At 43.5% G+C, this 18,839-nt stretch overlaps 1 protein-coding gene across 15 annotated transcripts in view; it reads left to right on the top strand.

The window, feature by feature from the left end:
• LRRC3B (leucine rich repeat containing 3B) overlaps window positions 1-18,839 on the top strand; it is a 57,495-nt gene that overhangs the window by 33,512 nt on the left and 5,144 nt on the right. For 4 of the 15 annotated variants that reach the window (XM_064166791.1, XM_064166803.1, XM_064166790.1 and 1 more), the window contains exons 2-3: window positions 15,358-15,479; window positions 16,569-16,635. The exons of 7 other annotated variants lie outside the window; for them this stretch is intronic. Coding sequence is in view for 2 of the 8 variants with exons in the window: in XM_064166803.1 (XP_064022873.1) it covers window positions 15,358-15,479; window positions 16,569-16,611 (165 nt within the window). In the remaining 6 variants the exon portion in view is untranslated. Of the gene's footprint in view, window positions 1-15,357; window positions 15,480-16,360; window positions 16,460-16,568; window positions 16,636-18,839 lie in introns of all 15 variants that reach the window. 4 more of the 15 variants (XM_064166793.1, XM_064166797.1, XM_064166798.1 and 1 more) reach the window with 2 other exon arrangements.

Here is an 18,839-nt window from a genome sequence, read left to right on the forward strand (position 1 = left end):
AAGCTCTAGATCACGGAGGCACTGGGAGCCTTTGCTTCTTAAGCAGCCAGCAACTTTGAGGGAGTTCCACAGTAGTGAGGACTCAGCCTACCATCATATGAAGGTCTGCCAGTGTTGCTTCTCATCCTGCATGCAAGTGAGATGGGGTCTATGTTGGAATTGTGGCACTGCCTCAAAACTAGTGGGCAACTGCAGACATTGCAGTAATTATTTTCAAAAGTGTGCTATCTTATAGGATACTTTATGCCAGCAGTGTTGAACAAAAAAGGATTGTGAATCTCACTACAACCATCTCAGCTTCTACTTCAGATTGCTACTGAGATCTTGTGGCAAGCCCAGCCAAACAGCATCCAACAACAGCACAGCTTTGTTCGTCTGTTCATAAGGGACTGTAGCCAGCCATTAGTGCACTAAAGAGACAACTGCTCTTCATTTTGAAGAGAAGTGACTGAAAGCTCCAGGTGGAATAACCACTAAAGAAAAAAAAAGGAATCTTTTTAGTAAGACAGAAAAATGCTGATGTTATTTGTATTTTGTATTTTGATTGAGAATTTTTCATAATGTGTCATGGTTTATACAAATTGTTTTCTTTCTCAGGGGTTTATTTTTTTTCTGTAAAGTTTTAAAAAAGCAGTAGTATATTAAAATTGCTTTCATAAAATTCAATATAAAGCGTGTATGTTCCAAAAACATTTTAAAAAATCCTTTAAAGTGTCAAAAATATTTCTAGTATACACTTCATGACAATGCAGCAGAAATAAGAAGTTAATTAACTAAAAGAATGCCACTATAAAGGGAAAGATGTCAGATGGATTTTTTTCCTCTTCATCTACCATCAAGTTTTGAGCCATATGCACATTTTATTGAATGAAGGAAGAATGTATAATTTTGCCTGAAGAATATTTAATAACTTAAAATACCAGGTTATAGGCTATTTTTTCCTCATACATTGATTCTAAGAGAAGACTAGTATTATTTATAAATAAATAACTGCCATATTAAGGCAGCTACTAAAATGACTGGTACTAATCACTCATTCTTAATGTAGTTGTTTGTGCAACCATAAACTTCATAGACCTCACTGCTCTCTATAACTACCTCAAAGGAGAGATTGATACTGGTCTCTACTCACAGGTAGTTAGTGATAGAACAAGAGAGAGTGACCTGAAGCTGCAACTGGGTAGGTTTAGACTGGCCATGAGGAGGATTTTTTTCATGGAAAGAGTGGCCAGGCCTTGGATTGGGCTGCCCAGGGAAGTGGTTGAGTCACCAACCCTGGATATGTTTAAAGGTTGTTTTAGATGTGGTGCTTGGGGATATGGTTTAGGGGTGAACTTTGTAGAATAGGGTTATTGGTTGGGCTTGGTCTTTTCCAACCCTTTTCTGTGATTCTGTGGTAGTATGAAATGATGATCTAGTAGGTAAATGCTATTGATGAACTTGTAATAACAACCTAATGGTTGATGCTTTACTTTCCGGCTTCTGCCTGGAAGATGTTTGCATCTCCCTGAGTACATTTCAGTGTTGCAGCTTCCAAGAGTTTTTAGAATGCAAGGTGACAGGGTTTTTTTAATGAAAAGAGGAAGAAGTTTTATATCCCACTGAACGGAGAAGAAAGCAGGGAAATAACACATTGTACTAGCTTTTTAGAATTTGTTGAGACTTGTGCCCTGAGTAACCACGTGCTTGCCAGCATGCAGTCTCCTGACTTGCCACAGAGCACCTTCTCTGCGTCCTCTGTGATGTCTGAAAGTCAGGAGGTTACCTCTTCACACTCATGAGGCTGAGGTCTGGGGCAGCTCTGTTGATGAAGTCACAGTGGTGACAATATAGGGGAACAATGCCATGGTTTTGAGTGCATCCCTTCTGTGCTTCTTGTTGATGTTTTTGAGCACAGAGCACCCTGAGAGCCCTGGTGGTTCAGTAACACATGGGTTATTGCCACTTGAACCTTGACTGCTTCCAAATTCAGTTCATCTATTGTGGATCAGCTTGCAGAAAGTGTTTGACAGCACTGTGTTGACTGCGGTTTAATACTGGTCTGTTCCTCAGAATGCAGGTGTGCAAGGCTGTGTTCCTATTTGTAGGTGGAGGTGGAAAATCTGACATTTCCAGGAAAAATCTGTTTTGATATGCAGACAAATTTTGCCTGGACCAGAATATGAGTGTCACTGAAAATGTGTACAACACCTCTGTACTGTGATGTTACATTTCAGTTTAGTCAATTTTATTGTGCATAAGCTGGTCTGTTAAACTCATTATCTGGTAAGGAAGGGCAGGGGGGAACTGGAAGGTACCTTTGGCTGGTTGCAGGCTGCCGGCTTTGCATCTGGGATAAAATTCCACTGGGTTCACCACTATGGTTAGACAGTCATTCTCCGCGTTATTTCCATGCTGCGGTGACTTACATGCTTTCTTGCAAGGGGTGTGCACAACTAACTTAGTATAGGATTGGTTACATGTGGATAGCTCCAGTTGGTCCAGGGTTACAAGCATGGCATGGATAGGGTGATATACAATAACATTCTGAGGGTCAGCCCCTAGGCTGGCTAACCCAGCCCCCTTGGGCTGGCTAACTCTGCCCACATGCAGCCGGCACTCCACTCCCTGCAGCTGCATGTGGGAGGTGCTACCCAGCGCCTGGTATCTTAAGTCCCAAGACGGACTCAAGGGCACTTCCCAGCACAGGTTGCTCATGTTTGTAATTTCATGTCCCCTTAGCAAAAATCTCTCCACAGAAGGCAAGAAGGGAAGGAGTCAGGAGTGCCCAAGATGCTCAAATGTGAAGCAGTTTAGAGGATTACATTAGCATTGTGGCAATGCATTTGTGGAAACTAAGGGAAGGAGAATGAACATTGTAATGTTTTCTGTGATGGGCAGCATGAAGAGAAAGACATTTGAAAATGCTGTTCTCAATTGATGTTTGCTTTACTATTAGTTTTGTCATTCTTCATAGCATGCAGACTGAGACTTGATAATAGAGGTGTTGCCTAGCCTATTTGGACTTATTTGGATGTCCTGAACTGTTGACTTCTATTCAGGTGTGGGATTTGAATGTGTTAAAGAGGTAAAGCTACCTGTGACATTAATTAGCTCTTAAAAAGAGGGAGAGGAGGTGTGCAATTAGTAGGATGCTTTGCATTACTTGTACAGTGAAAACGTCTAATAGATAAAGGGTAAAACCCTTCATGGGTTGCTTACTGTATCAGTGCATCTCTTTCTGACATAGTAGTTGGTGCTGCTGGTGGTGGGCTGATTCATGGCCTGTTAATGTAGCTTCTGGCAAGACTGTAATTTATAAAAGTTGCTAATGCTTGCCAATTTCACTGGGGTTCAGGATGTGAAGGGTTTGCCCACTGGTTTGTGGGCCGGTGTGGTCTTCATGTGAAATTCCTAGGTCTAGTTTCCTCCCTCTGGTGAGAGCACAAGACATGACAGCAGTTTCTGGTTCTTATTTCCTCTTTCTATTTCCACAGGCCTTTCTGACATCCTTGAACATTCCTGTAGGTATCACTGCTCTTCTACCCTCTGTCTCTTTGTCCTTGACTTAATCATAGAATCACAGAATGTCAGGGGCTGGAAGGTCCCTCGAAAGCTCATCCAGAGCAGGATCTCTTGTACCAGATCACACAGGAACGCATCCAGGTGGGTTTTGAATATCGCCAGAGGAAGACTCCACAATTCCCCTGGACAGCCTGTTCCAGTGTTCTGTCACCCTCGCAGGGAAAAAATTCCTCCTCATGTTTAAATGAAACTGCCTATTCCTCAACTTCCACCCATTGCCCCTTGTCCTGTCATCAAGCATCACAAAGAAGAGCCTGGCTCCATCCTTCTGGCACTCACCCTTTACATACTTAAAAACATTGATGAGGTCACTTCTCAGTCTCTTCTCCAAACAGCAGAGCCCCAGCTCCCTCAGTCTCTGCTCATAAGAGAGATGTTCCATTCCCTTAATCATCTTCATTGTTTTGTTCTGGACTCTCTCAAGCAGTTCTATGTCCCTCTCAAACTGGGTGGCCCATAACTGGACACAGGACTCCAGATACAGCCTCGCCAGGGCAGAGTAGAAGGGCAGGAGAACCTCTCTCGACCGACTAACCACAGCCCTTCCAATACACTCCACAATGGCATTGACTCTCCTGGTCACAAGAGCACATTGCTGGCTCATGGTCAACATCCCATCAACTAGGACCCCCCAGATCCTTTTCACCTTCACTGTCTTGCAACAGGTCAGTCCCCAACCTATAATGATATCTGAGGTTGTCCTTTCCCAGGTGCCAGACTCTATGCTTGCCCTGGTTGAATTTCATTCAATTTCTCCCTGCCCAACCCTCCAGCCTGGCCAAGTCTCACTGAATGGCAGCACAGCTTTGTGGTGTGGCAGCCACTCCACCCAGTTTGGTGTCATAAGCAAACTTGCTGACAGTGCACTCCATGCCCTCATCCAGGTTAGAACAGGTCCCAGTACTGACCACTGTGGGACCTGTCGCGGAGGGGATTCTGTTGCCTACGCCAATTGTGGCGGAGAAGAGAAATTAATTGGTGCAAGAGATGACATTTTATAAAAATATATCATTTATTAATGTCAATATTCTGAACTCTTGCCACCCTCAACCACTGAATTTTAATATTATTTTGTATCTTACACCATTATGAAAGACATTATGGGAATAATATCAAACAGTAACTTGTTAATAACTAGCAGACATTCAAACTATAAACAGAGAGAGAAATTTCCCTGTGATCAAATGCCACTTGGGGTCAATACGCTGCTTGCCCAGTGGATGGGCCCAAGCTCTTTCTGCTCGTGGCATAAGGCAGTTGAGAATTACAGAGGCATCAAAGAATTTACTCATAAAGTCTTATTAATTATCAATCACCCTCCGGCGCTACGTCGCAGCCTATACAAGTGTCCAATCTTCAGGGAACCCTGCCCCTGGACTATGAGGCTGGAATCCTCCCAACTTCAGGGGAAGGACAGTCTCTAACCTTGTTCTCCTGGCTTCTTCTGGACGTTCTGTATATATGTCCAGGGATTCTAAGGCAGGACCTCAGGTGCAGACGTATCACAGTCTCACAGTATCATCAGGGCTGGAAGAGACCTCACAGATCATCAAGTCCAACCCTTTACCACAGAGCTCAAGGTTACACCATGGCACCAAGTGCCACGTCCAATCTTGCCTTGAACAGCTCCAGGGACGGCGACTCCACCACCTCCCCGGGCAGCCCATTCCAGTGTCCAATGACTCTCTCAGGGAAGAACTTTCTCCTCACCTCCAGCCTAAATCTCCCCTGGCACAGCCTGAGGCTGTGTCCTCTCGTTCTGGTGCTGGCCACCTGAGAGAAAGGAGCAACCTCCCCCTGGCCACAACCACCCTTCAGGTAGTTGTAGACAGCAATAAGGTCTCCCCTGAGCCTCCTCCAGGCTAAACAATCCCAGCTCCCTCAGCCTCTCTTCGTAGGGCTGTGCTCAAGGTCTCTCCCCAGCCTCGTCGCCCTTCTCTGGACACGCTCAAGCATCTCAATGTCCCTCCTAAACTGGGGGCCCAGAACTGAACACAGTACTCAAGGTGTGGTCTAACCAGTGCAGAGTACAGGGGCAGAATGACCTCCCTGCTCCTGCTGGCCACACCATTCCTGATGCAGGCCAGGATGCCACTGGCTCTCTTGGCCACCTGGGCACACTGCTGGCTCATGTTCAGGTGGGTATCAATCAGCACCCCCAGATCCCTCTCTGGCTGCTCTCAGCCACTCCGACTCCAGCCTGTATCTCTGCATGGGGTTGTTGTGGCCAAAGTGCAGCACCCTGCACTTGGAGCTATTGAACACCATCCCCTTGGACTCTGCCCATCTGTCCAGGAGGTCAAGGTCCCGCTGCAGAGCCCTTCTGCCCTCCAACCCAGCCACATCTGCCCCCAGCTTGGTGTCATCTGCACACTTGCTGATGACTGACTCCATGCCCTCATCCAGATCATCTATGAAGATGTTAAAGAGGATGGGGCCCAGCACTGATCCCTGAGGGACACCACTAGTGACAGCTGCCAGCTGGATGTGGCACCATTCACCACCACTCTCTGGGCTCAGCCCTCCATCCAGTTCCTAACCCAGCACAGAGTGTTGCCATCCAAGCCATGGGCTGACAGCTTAGCCAGCAGTTTGCTGTGGGGGACAGTGTCCAAGGCCTTGCTGAAGTCCAGACAGACCACATCCACAGGCCTCCCCACATCCACCAAGAAGTCACCTGATCATAGAAGGAGATCAGGTTGGAGAGGCAGGATCTGCCCTTCCTAAACCCATGCTGGCTGGACCTGAGCCCTTTGCCATCCCTCAGGTGCGCTCTTATCACCCCCAAGCTAACCTGCTCCATCAGTTTCCCTGGCACTGAGGTCAGGCTGACAGGTCTGTAGTTCCCAGGTTCCTCCATCCCACCCTTCTTGTGGATGGGGACCACGTTGGCCATTTTCCAGTCTCCTGGGACCTCTCCAGTGAGCCAGGACTGCTGGAAAATGATGGAGAGCAGCTTGGCCAGCTCAGCTGCCAGCTCTCTCAGCGCCCTGGGATGGATCCCATCTGGTCCCATGGACTTGTGGGTGTCCAGATGACGCAGCAGGTCCTGAACTAATTCCTCATGGATTTCCAGTGGAACACACCACTCCCCGACCCCATCCCCCAGTTCAAGAGGCCACTTGCCTCCTCCTCCCTCCTTACTGTTGAAAACTGAGGTGAAGAAGGCATTCAGGACCTCAGCCTTTTCTACATCATCAGTTGTAGTGTTCCCCTCCTGGTCCAGTAAGCAGTGGAGGCTCTTCTTGCCCTTCCTTTTAGCACTGATACATTTATAACAGTGCTTTCTATTATCCTTCACAGAGGTGGCAGCCTAAGTTCTAGCTGGGCCTTAGCCTCTCTAATTTAAACATGTCAGGAGAAGCCTTCCCCTCCTTCCAGAGGTGATACACCCTCTTTTTCTCCCCCAATTCCTTCAGGAGCTATTTGCTCATCCAGGCTGGTCGCCTTCCCCGCCGGCTCATCTTTGGGCACATGGGAACTGCCAGCTCCTGTGCCTTCAAGAGCTCCTGTTTAAAGTAGGTCCAACCATCCTGGACCCCTTTGTTCCCAAGGACTGCTGCCCAGGGGACTTTGCAAATAAGTTTCTTAAGCAAATTGAAGTTTGCCCTCTGAAAGTCCAAGGTGTAGGTTTTGTTGTAGTGCCTCCCTACCTCCCTGCATATTGAAAACTCCACTAACTCGTGATCACTACACCCCAGGCAGCCTCCCACTGCCACATCTCCTACTAGCCCTTCTCTGTTGGAGAGCAGCAGGTCAAGCTGAGCTTGACCCCTAGTAGGCTCCATTAACAGCTGGGTCATGAAGCTGTCCTCCATGCACTCTAGAAACCTCCTGGACTGCCTCCTCTCTGCTGAATTAAGTTCCCAGCAGATATCTGGCAGGTTAAAGTCACCCACAAGGACAAGATCTGATCTTGAGACAGCCTCCAGCTGTTTGTAAAATACCTCATCTGTTTCCTCATCCTGGTTGGGTGGTCTGTAACAGACTCCAACCAGGATGTCAGATTTATTAGTCCTCCCTCTGATTTTAACCCACAAGCTCTCAATCCCTTCATCCCTCACCTCAAGCTCAGTGGCATGGAGCGACTCCCTAATATACAGAGCCACCCCTCCTCCTCTTCTCCCTTGCCTGTCTCTCCTGAAGAGGTTATATCCCCCCAGTATAGCAGCCCAGCCATGCCTGTCATCCCACCAAGTGTCTGAAATGGCAACTATCTCATAGTCACCCTGCCGTGCAGGCTCAGCACAGTGTCACGCTGGCCATACAGGGCGATTGCGCGCAGACATCCACTGCTCTGCCATCATCTATCCACCTGGTTATGTCCTCACAAAAGGTTATCAGGTCGGTCAAACATGACTGCCCCTTGGTAAAACCATTCCGACTGCTCCTAATGACCCCCTTGTCCTTGATATGCCTAAGGACAGTGCCGAGGATAAGTTGCTCCATTACCTTTCCAGGGATGGAGGTGAGGCTGACCTCCGGGGATGGGAAGTGAGGCCCAATAGTTACCTGGGTCTTCCTTCTTACCTTTTTTGAAGACTGTAGTGATGTTTGCCCTCTTCCAGTCCCCAGGCACTTCTGTCTGCCATGACTTTGAGAAGATGGTGGAGAGTGGTCTGGCAATGACCTGTGCCAGCTCCCTCACACCTGTGGGTGCATGCCAGCAGGACCCATGGACTTTACAGATGTTCAGATTACTCAGATGTTCTTTAACCCAGTCCTCATCAACTAGGGAAGATTGCTTTGTCATGGTCTCCTCTGGTGCCTCAGGTATTGGGGTCTCCTGAGGACAGTCTCCAGCAGTATAGACAGAGACAATGAAGGCATTTAGTAAATCTGCATTCTTTGTGTCCTCTCTCATCAAGGCACCCTCCTGATTCAGCAGTGGACCTACATTGCCTCTAGTGTTTGTTTTTCTTGCAATGTATTTGAAGAAGCCCTTTTTGTTATCCTTGACCTCTCTTGCAAGGTTGAGTTCCAGCAAGGCCTTAGGCTTCCTAGTTGCATCCCTACATCCTCTGAAAACAGTCTTATACTCCTCCCAAGCATCCAGCCCCTCCTGCCATGATATGCAGACTCTCTTCTTCCATTTAAGTTTGCTTAGCAGTTCCTTAGTTAACCATGTGAGTCTCCTATCTCCCTTTCTTGATTTCCCACTTCCTGGGATGCACTAATCTTGAACTCTTCTGCTGGTGAGATTACAACTTTCTTTGTAGCTGGACCATCATTACGAAGAGCCCCTAAATTCTAATTGTTTGTTTGTTGCAGAGTTTAAAAAAGCAGGTGGGTGGACTTGAATTAATTGCTTTTATTTGAGCAAGGGAAGAACAAATAAAAAGCTGGATAAGTGAAAAAAAAAGGTAAAAAGAAATCTTCATTTCAAAAGAATTTGCATTTTTTATTTTTCTCTGCTGTTATATTTCATTAATTATCTGTTTACTTTTTTAGAGGGAGTTGTTTCAGGAGAGAAAATATTGTTCTTATTTTACTTATTACCACTGAGATCATTCTGGGGCAGTGTATGGTCACAAGCGACATGTATGGGTAGACAAAGCCACCACTGTAGTTATGCTGAACACACCACATTGAGAGTAGCTGATGTTTCAGAAACCATAGGAGAAGGAGGGTGTATGTGTGCCATATGTCAGGGACAGATAGAGCCCTGATGTGACTCTGATAGATCTTGTTAGAATTGAGTAGGTTAGTGTCTGGGTGGGGAATCATAGGTGACATGCCAGACCTGGCATACCAAAGAAAATCGAAGGCCACTTGTGCTCTTGTACTGAGCAAGAAAATCCAGTGTTATGGTTCTCCTGGAATCCGACTGAAATGAGTAAACAACTTCTATGCTAATAGCATGGTGCCATAACGTGCAAGTGATTTGCAACAGAAGCAAGTGCTTTAAAGCATTGTTTTATGGTGATGTGCATTTCAGACTGAAAACCGGCCAGAAGCGTTATTACTTTAATATTAACGCCTTTTCATTACTCTCTTGTCTCCTGCAAACTGCTACACTCATCTGTTATAAAGTGTCTTTTTTTTTTTTTTCCACTTGCCGTTTTTCAGAGAATGAGAAGGGAGAGGCAGATGGGTGGCAAGAGGGACAGTTGAGGACATCTGTTGCCAAATGAAGCCAGTGCCTAAGTGGCTGCCAGATAACCTGTTGAGATAAGTTGCAAAGCCCTCTCCTGCTGTGGCTGCCACTTTCTAGTCGCCTGCAAGGAGACTGTACCTCTTACAAGGGCTTGTCCCGTTAGGATTTTCCATCCTCCCTCCTTGCTGATGGAGGCTTTGCAGCACAAATATCTACCCCATCCCAACACTGGTAATCAGGAATTTCCAATGCATTTGCTGTGGAGGTCTGTGTGCCAGAATGTTTTAAAACTGGGAAACAAGAATTAGTGATTAGCAGGAACCAGTTTTCCTTGCTACTCTTTCCCATTCTAAATACATTAAATTAAGTTTATCTTGGTGCAGGTACTAATTGTAACAAGGTAAATGAGGCATTTTGGTGTATCTGGTTTGTTTTCACTTTTTAACAAGCCTTAGTAAAACAAATCATGTCTCACTTATCTTTAAATTTCAGTATCATGCCCTAACTTTATTTACTATAAATTATTCTTACATAAGCTTCCTTGCCTGTGAACTTGCAGCCTTGAGTCTCTTGCTCATTGGACCATTGCCCAGCTAATCAAGACACTTTTTTGTTCACAGCTCCTGCTTTTTGTATTATCTGACTCCACCAAAGTCAGTTTGGCTATATAACCTCCATGGGGACACACAGAGCTGGTGTATTCTTGTCTTTAAGTGGGTTGCTGAATTCCAGTTTGGTCTCTTCTTGTTGTGTTCTGGTGTCTCCTAACAAAGACTTTAGAATAAACATGACGTCAACAATTTGTTCTCATTTTGGAGGCAGCCATTGCAGCACTTTGTCTTGGCACTTGTTTGCTTTCTTTTCTCCTTGGGAAAAATGACTCACTAATTGGAAGATTTCAGCTCACTCAGTATTAAGCAACTGTGCCTTGGTGGGTTTTTTTGTGGTGGTTTTGGGTTTGGGGTTTTTTTTTATTTGTTTGGTTTTTATCACAGCTAAAGATTTCATGTCTGATGAAGACTCTTGTTTATTTCCACTGAGAAATTATGATCCTTTTTAGAGCTGCTCCTAATATTTAGCAATTGTTGATAAACAATCACAGAATGTCAGAGGCTGAAAGGGACCTTGAAAGCTCATCCAGTCTAACCCCCCTGCCAGAGCAGGATCTCCTGTACCAGATTACACAGGAACACATCCAGGTGAGTTATGAATATCTCCAGAGAGTCTCCACAAACCTGCTGGGTAGCTTGTTCCAGCATTCTGTCACCCTCAGAGGGACAAAATTTCTCCTCATGTTTACATGAAACTTCTTATGCCTCAACTTCCACCCATTGCCTTTTGTCGTGTCATTTCACCCCCCTGAACACTGAAGGCTTGCCTCACATGAAGCCGCTGAGTTGCAGCTAGGTTAAATGTTTTTTCAGAGTAAGGGTCAGAGAACCCTTAAAGGACTTCAGCCTCCTACATCAAGTTGTAATAGCAATTTGCTATGATCATATGTCCTCAGAATAAAAGCTTGTACAGTGAAGGTTTTATAACTTCGGAAAAACACTGCTTGATTGGGAAAACAAAAAAACAAAAAAAGGATTTTACCTGACTTCCTGAGATGCCTGGAGGATGCTCCAGAGCAGCCATTTCCAAGTGCTGATTGTTGCTTCGGTGGAACACACGTAATTTACAGAGTCCTTTTATGGCAGCTGAGGGCCTGATGTAACCCACCAGCATATTAAAAAATAGCCATTTCTTCTCTTATTTGGAGATGCAGTAGTGTGCAACTGTTAGAGTAGTCTCATGTGGTCTTTTAATCTAGCCTGTCTTTTGAAAATAGACGTTTTTGTTTAGTGTCTAGATCCTGGTGGTACAGATATTTCTGCTAGAGTAGTTCACTTGTTAAAGTGGATGTTGACAGAACTGAGTTTTCTGGGTGCATTCAGACTCCACTGATGGTATTGTGTTACCTTCCAGTGTGGGATGGTGCAAAAACACCAGGTATAAAAAGTACTGCTTTGGCACACAGCAGTGTTCCCAGTTCTGGTGTGCTTCAGTCTGACCTAAATTACTGGGCTCAGTATGAGGTTTGCTGGTAAGATGATACATTATGTGGTAGGCAGGGGGTCAGACTAGATAATCTCATGAGTCCATCTGGCCTTACACTCTTGATTAGGGAAATACCACCAGGGCAGAATGGCATTGAAGTTTTCTGCTGATAAGATTTCACTCACCTGGGAGATCCTCAGCTGAGGCAGAGCTGCAGAAGTACTTGGCCTAGTCTTTTCTCAACCTCTAATGCCAGTGGCAGACAAAAAAGTTAAAAGTGAGTCTTGATGGGAGATTGCTGATCTTGCTTTCATGGAAGTTAAAGATCTATCCTTAGTCCAGTACTATGGCGTTCATTGAAAGCAAAAAGCTAAGTTTCTCTGGCAAACAGATGAAAAAGGAGTTGCAGTTATTTGAATCTGCACATGGATTAACATATTTGTCTTGGGTTCTAATTCAAATTCCCAGAGACTCAGATAAATTTGATAGAACCAATAACAATTTGTAGAGTGCCCTCCCCTCTTCCCCCTCCTTTTCCCAGAGAGAGGGATTAGACATAGGGAGAGAGAGAGGTAAGCACACCCAAATAAATCAATCCCACTCAATTTGGAAGTTGAAAGGAAAAGTTTAACAATAACTTAGAAAGGTATCTGAGGTAGAGAAGTTTACAAAGGATAGGGAAGGGAAAATAGCAAAATACAAAAGGTATAAATTACAACCTGAGTGTGTGCTGGTGGCTTTGGCTGCCTCGTGTCTGCCACGGGGTAAAACAGCTGGCAATGGTGGTATGATTGATGCAGGGAGATGTGCAGCAGGGAGATGTGCAGCGTGAGATGTGGGAAGAGAGAGAGAGAGCAACAGAAGTCCCCCTCCTTTTATAGTACAGGAAGTGAGGGGAGTGAGCTAACCATCACCTGCTGGTGTGATCCCCCTGGGGAGGGGTCAAGACCCCTAGGGTCAGGTTCAGGGTTACTCCTCCTGGAGTGTTAACCCTATACAATATTGTCAGTGGGGATGTGGTTTTAGTGGTGGATGATTTGATACTGTAGAGGTTTATGCTGCCTTTGGCTGATACCTTTTGTGCACACATGAGAAGTATAGATGTGTGTGGTGGTGTAGATGTGGTCTTTGCTCTCAGCTATGTGAGTGGCAGAGTGCATATTTGATAATCACTGACAGAGCAAAACCAACATCACCAATCAACCAGTTTCTTTGGCAGGCCCAAATGGTTTGTAGTCAACTCATTGTTTCATGTGATTGCTGAAGATCACCTGAATTTCTTATAATTGCATATTTCCTTTTGATCTCATAATTATTCCATGCTTGCTTGTCTCTTTTGTTATTTTGTGTAATGCATTGATACATCACAATTTTATTTTTGTTAGTAGAAGATTGTGAGTGTGTGGTGTGGAGCATTCACTGTAAATGTAGAGCCTTTAACTGACAGTTTCAAACTTTATTATTTTCTTGTACATACAAATGTTACTTCTTTTTCCTTGCATTTTTTCTAAGGTAGAGCATCTACTTCCCCGTGCCTCTTTAAAGTCCTGTTATTATACAGCTGTCATATTTCAAAGTACAGGATGCTGAATTAATAGCTGCTCAGGTACTCTATTTTTATGGCTTCCTCTCTTTATTTGCAATCTAATACATCTTGCAGTTCTCCTCCACCTACCCCTTTCAGATGTTTTAGTACAGAGTAATTGTCCTGAAAGTACATTGTTTTTCTTTGTACTTTCATCTTGTGGGTTTTAATCAAATTGTTTCATTTTAGGAGTGGCTTCTAGTGCCCGGACTTCTTCCCTTGCAAATTCCTTGTGTCATAGATTGCCCATGTTTATGTCACTGGGCAGTTGTGCATGGAGAGAAACAGCTTTGGGTTCATGTGGCTTAACGCAACAGGATAATCTGGATCCTGATTAAATGCAAGTGTATGTGAAACTGAACGCTGAACTGCCACTGTGACGCTGCCTTGGCTTGCATCTGTCATCTGTATTTCCTTTTGAGGCGTCTAACCCAAGAGATGAGAACTTGTGGCAAAGGGGGCAAAGGGAAGAAGCAACTCTCAGCCATGCTCTGCTTCATTCTCCTTCTCTCTTTTCCATCTTACTTTTGGAGGCAGTAACTTTTTTTTTTTTTTTAGGTCTCCCTAGTGCCTGAGCATCTGCTGCTAACAGCTGTCTTGCTGGCTTCTTCATGCAACTGTTGGCAACTTTCAGAAGCCACTAGCATGTTCTTTGCTGAATGGACCCTTCAAATTTGCATGCTTATTTCCGTCTTGCTGACTTTATTATCAGCACCGCTTCCCCAGCCTAACTACAGCTTCTCTGTTCCGACCACATAAGTTGCAGAAACATTTGGATGAACCTCAAGTGAGTTTGAAGATAGCAGTATGCAAGACCAAATAAACAGCCTTAAAAGTGGAAGAAAGGTCTCTAGATGGTCTGAATATTGATTATCTTTGTGAGGTGATTCCTCAAAGTCCTATTAGTTTCTGGTAACGTTTTTTGTTACTGGGGTTAGATTTACAATTTGCAAAATAAGATCAAGATTTTCAGTTGGATGAAGGCACCATCTGCAGTCACCAGATGCATTTATCAAGATTAAATTGCAAGACTTGTCACTAATTATCCTGGTAAACACCGAAGTGATAAGTATAATTATATTGAGATCAAGAAAACATTTTCTCTGGTAGTGTGGGGAAATCAGTTGAAGGAGCATCCATCATTAGCTGTTGAGTAGAGTCAGGGTGTGGGTCCCACCAGGCAATTACCTTTTTCACTTTGATGACATTATTTTATAACATGGGGGGAAAATAGATCAGCAGATATTGTAAGCAGCAAATTTAAGTTGAAAACATTTTCCATTGGATTCTGTGTGGTTTACGGAAAACCTGTTGCATTGCCTCATCTTGAAAGGCTTCAAGGCATTCAGTTCATAACCAGACATTAGTACAATCTTTAGTCTGAGTCTCTACCCAAGGAAGACAAATGATTTCCACTTCAGGGTACATTAAGCTTTCAGAGTATATCTTTTTTTCAAATATAGATCATATGGAGGATTGACTCAGCTGCTACTGGAAAGGGTTTTCTTGCCAAAGAGAATGGCTGTTGATGTTGTCTCAGAAGATGTGATGAAATCTTGGTAGAATATAATCCCAATCTCTAAAAATGTGTTTTGCTCTAATGCACACTAATCTAGAAAGCTTTGGAGACCTCTTTTCAGACAGTCATTTGTCTCTGTTGGAGCATTTCTCTTTGGAATCTTTAATATGGTTCTTACAGTGGTAAAATCCATGTTACAGATATGTTTGCTGAGCAATAACTGGCAAATATTCGGTCTTTGTTCCTTCTTCTGTAGATTGTCAAGCCAGTTTTCTTGCAAATATAGTGATAAATGATATTTGAGAGGTGGTGATATTTATCTTTCATCTCATGCCTTTCATTTTACTTCATGTTGCCAGTACATGTCCACTATAACTGAATGTAATGTTTTGTTTCCTTTTTTAAATGGCATAGATATGCGTAAAAAATGCTCTTTCCTAGCAGGGAAGGGACAGGACCCTTTTGTAGTCCAAGTCATAAGAAGATGTGGAAGATTACTAAGAAAAGTAAGCAGCAACAAGCATCCTCCAAAAAGCAAGTGATTTATCTTTTTAGGGCTTGAATAAAAGAAGTCTGACGGCATCCCTGACAGAAGTTTCTTCCATTTCCATCAAGCACGACAACTTGGATTTCAAGAAATATACTGCCTACCAAGAGCAAAGCGTCGTAGGAAAGATGTGAGATAATCTGTAATGTTTTTTTTACATTGATCTGTTTTTATAGCTGCTAAGCTTCACATAATTATTTATCAGCTAAGTTATAAAATAATTTGACTTGATATGAGAAGGGAGAAAAATCAAATACATTTTCTAACATGAACCAAACCCATCAGTCTTCAAGTGCTGGTTCATTTGCCCACGCAGCACTTGATCTGGAATAGGAGTGATATCAGTCATATCACAATCAGAAAGCAGCTTAAAATGTTCGTGTGGCTCTTCTCAACAATTCTATTACTCAGTGACTGTTAAGAGAGAGTATTTGTAGCTTAGGATCTGTAAACTTTTACGTAGACTGTTATCATCTGCAACTGGAAGTGGTCTGCTATGAGGAGTTGTTAGATGTCGACATTGGAAGGTTTTTGAAAAAGAAATGTTGACTGGCATGCTCAGTCTTATCTTAGGGGACAGTGTTATAATTTGAGTACATTTGACATTTCATTAGGCAGTGAATCTATTATATAATTGGAATTCAAGCTTGCAGTGATCAATTATGACATTTCAGTTATTGATTGAATCATTGCACCCTCTTCATTTGCTGTTGGCTCCTATGTGTTTCTCACTGCTTTAGAATTTTATCTTGCTGTGTTATGAGATCCTGAAAATCTCCCGTGTTCATCTGGGAATTTAAATCACTGGGCACCTTGCAAGCAGCTCTTGGCATCTCTCTAGTTTGGTGCCTCACAGTATTTTAACTGCCTACATTCAGGGTAACTGTGCTGTAAAGCAGCCAGGCAGCCATGTGTTTGAAGAATGCCAGGGAGAGATGCATAAAAGACATGAAAGACTGTGCTGAGACTTGAGACCAGGTTCTTGTTTCGTCTGTTCAACTTAACTTCCAGGTAGTGTCCCAGAGCTACAGAAAAGGTTGAGCTGCCCATCTTGGAGTCTGTCTGTGCAACTGATGAGTTGCACACCTTAAGGAGCACACCTTAGCTATGGTGTGCTATGGTGCCTTTCACTCTGATAGTACACAGGTGGTGTTGTTTGAAAGGATTGTGTTTCTCTGGAGAAATTCACTTGGTACCTATGAAATCTGTTTTTCTTTAGCACACAGACAGCACAGATCAGAAGGAACTGCTGTGATCTTTGAGTCCTGCTCAGCTTCAGCTTGCAGGTATCTTCACTTTACAGTGCAGTGCCTATTCAGTCTGTCATGCCATCACAGTGTAGTTTTATCATAGGTCCACAAAGAAGTGCACAAAAATAACTTTTTTTTTTCCTTCACTTGTTTTGTTCATAATTAGTGTTATTTTGATACTATCACTTCTCAGCCATCATCTAAACCCTGTAACAGATTTTAAGTATGATGTAGAAGGAGACAACGGTGGTTTTGTATCAGACTATATGCATTTTTAAATGGTTGTGGTCAGGTGTTGCCTACAGTAGGAGCCAGAGAGGGTTTCGTGGAGGTTTTTAGCCCAGTGTGCCCCAGAGGCTTGGCAAGCCAATGTTTACCTTACTGGAAGGTCTGTGATAACTGGTAGTGTAAGATTACTTATGGATAGGATATGGAGAAATAGTTCTTCCCATGGTTATGTTCTAGTTTGTGATTCTTCCTAAATACACCATCTGTAGTTGTCTCTTTTTTTGGTGTAGCTAGAATTGTACCATCCTCAGTACTTTAGCAAACTGGACTTACCGAGTGGACTAACCACCTGTGAATTTTAGTCTTTAGTCTCCATCTTAATGCTGTCTTGTCAATACTAATTACAAGGTAGTAGTTTTAGACATAAACTAGTATATGTCATTTTATCACAACTGCAAAAAAAAAAGAGTACAAAGACATAAACTATATAGCCCTCTATGGACCTAGAAAGCAAAACAGGTCTGTGTGTGTGCTGTAACAGACTGACCTGTCAGGAAGAACAGTTCAAGGAAGACAATCCATTAGTAAGTGAACAATTTTCTGTTTCATTGGGTAATTTGCTAAGCTTGTTTTAAAACAAAAGTATCCAATGTGGCAAAATGAAGTCCATTTTAATAGAAAGTAGAAGACTAGATGTATCAGTATCTTTTAACACCAACATAGTCAATGTCTTAAAGAGGGGTGCAAAAAACCTTATAATAATGTCAGGTCTTAACACAATTATAAAAGATCTCATTAATTTTCTGGAAGTCAGATAAAAGAATCCTATTTTCACAGTGTTCACTTTTAATGAATTTTTAGTTACCGAATTTTAATGTTTACTCAAAGTGCAAGTTTGCTCTAGATAACTTCTATAAAAAGAGCCCCATACAAGTCTTTATTTCCTGGGTTTTTTCTAATTCTGTATCAAGCTTCTGAAGTTGACATGCCAGGAGATTGTTACTCTAAAGCAGGGGTGCTCAAACTACAGCCTGTGGGCTGGATACGGCTCCCCAGGGTCCTCAATCTGACCCGACGGTATTTACAGAACCCCCCCACCCCCCCGATGGTGCCAAGCCATTTAATCCGCTCACCGGCTTCTGCAGCCCCCAAGCAACCGCTGCGACTGGGCTGGAACCAAACTATAGTCTGGCCCCCGACACTACTGGGCTGGAACCAAACTATAGTCCATCCTCTGACAAACTGTAGTCTGGCCCCCAACAGTGTCTGAGGGACAGTGAACTGGCACCCTGTTTAAAAAGTTTGAGGACCCCTGCTCTAAAGGGTAGGAGTTTACTTAGGACAGGGCTTGAAAAGGTGATCTGCATTGAAAGCTTATTGGGAGCTTGAGAGTTTCATGTGAAGGCAGTGTACTTACACAAATATGAGCAGTTTCTAGATTCACGCGTTAGTTGTATGGGCTGTGTTTAAGGAGGACAGGAAGCACCTCGACATGTACAATTCGCCTCTAGTGTGGCCATTTGAGCTACATCTCTGGCTCAAACATAAAAAAAGTTGGGAACAGAGAAACTTAGAAGTGGATGAGTATTGGAGTCTTTGAGTGGAGAGGTGAACATTCCAGAGTTAAGCCATAAAATGGCAACAATGGATAAGTTAATGTAATTCCATTGGATCATCAAAAGCTTATGTCTGGAAGCACAGCTTGTATCATCTCCTTGCTGCTTCTGCTGTACCTGCTGCTGTCTTCCCCCACCACTGTTTTGGCTGCTGTTGCTTTTTCGTCACTGCTTGATCCCTTCCCCATCTTCCTTAAGATTATTATATTTCTGTAGTAGTTTATTCTTCTTATACTATTATATATAAACTGTACAAAAACAGTTTCATTTTTTCTCAGACTTTCTAAAATTCTGAATTGTAGTGGATTTGTTTTACTGGGGGAGGGATCTGCCCTAACCCAGCACATTAGTTTTGGTGCTTTTCCAAACGTGGAGCACAACCTTGGTTTGGTTTTT

The sequence above is a fragment of the Pogoniulus pusillus genome, chromosome 28, assembly GCF_015220805.1.
Source record: "Pogoniulus pusillus isolate bPogPus1 chromosome 28, bPogPus1.pri, whole genome shotgun sequence".
NCBI classification, from domain to species: domain Eukaryota; kingdom Metazoa; phylum Chordata; class Aves; order Piciformes; family Lybiidae; genus Pogoniulus; species Pogoniulus pusillus.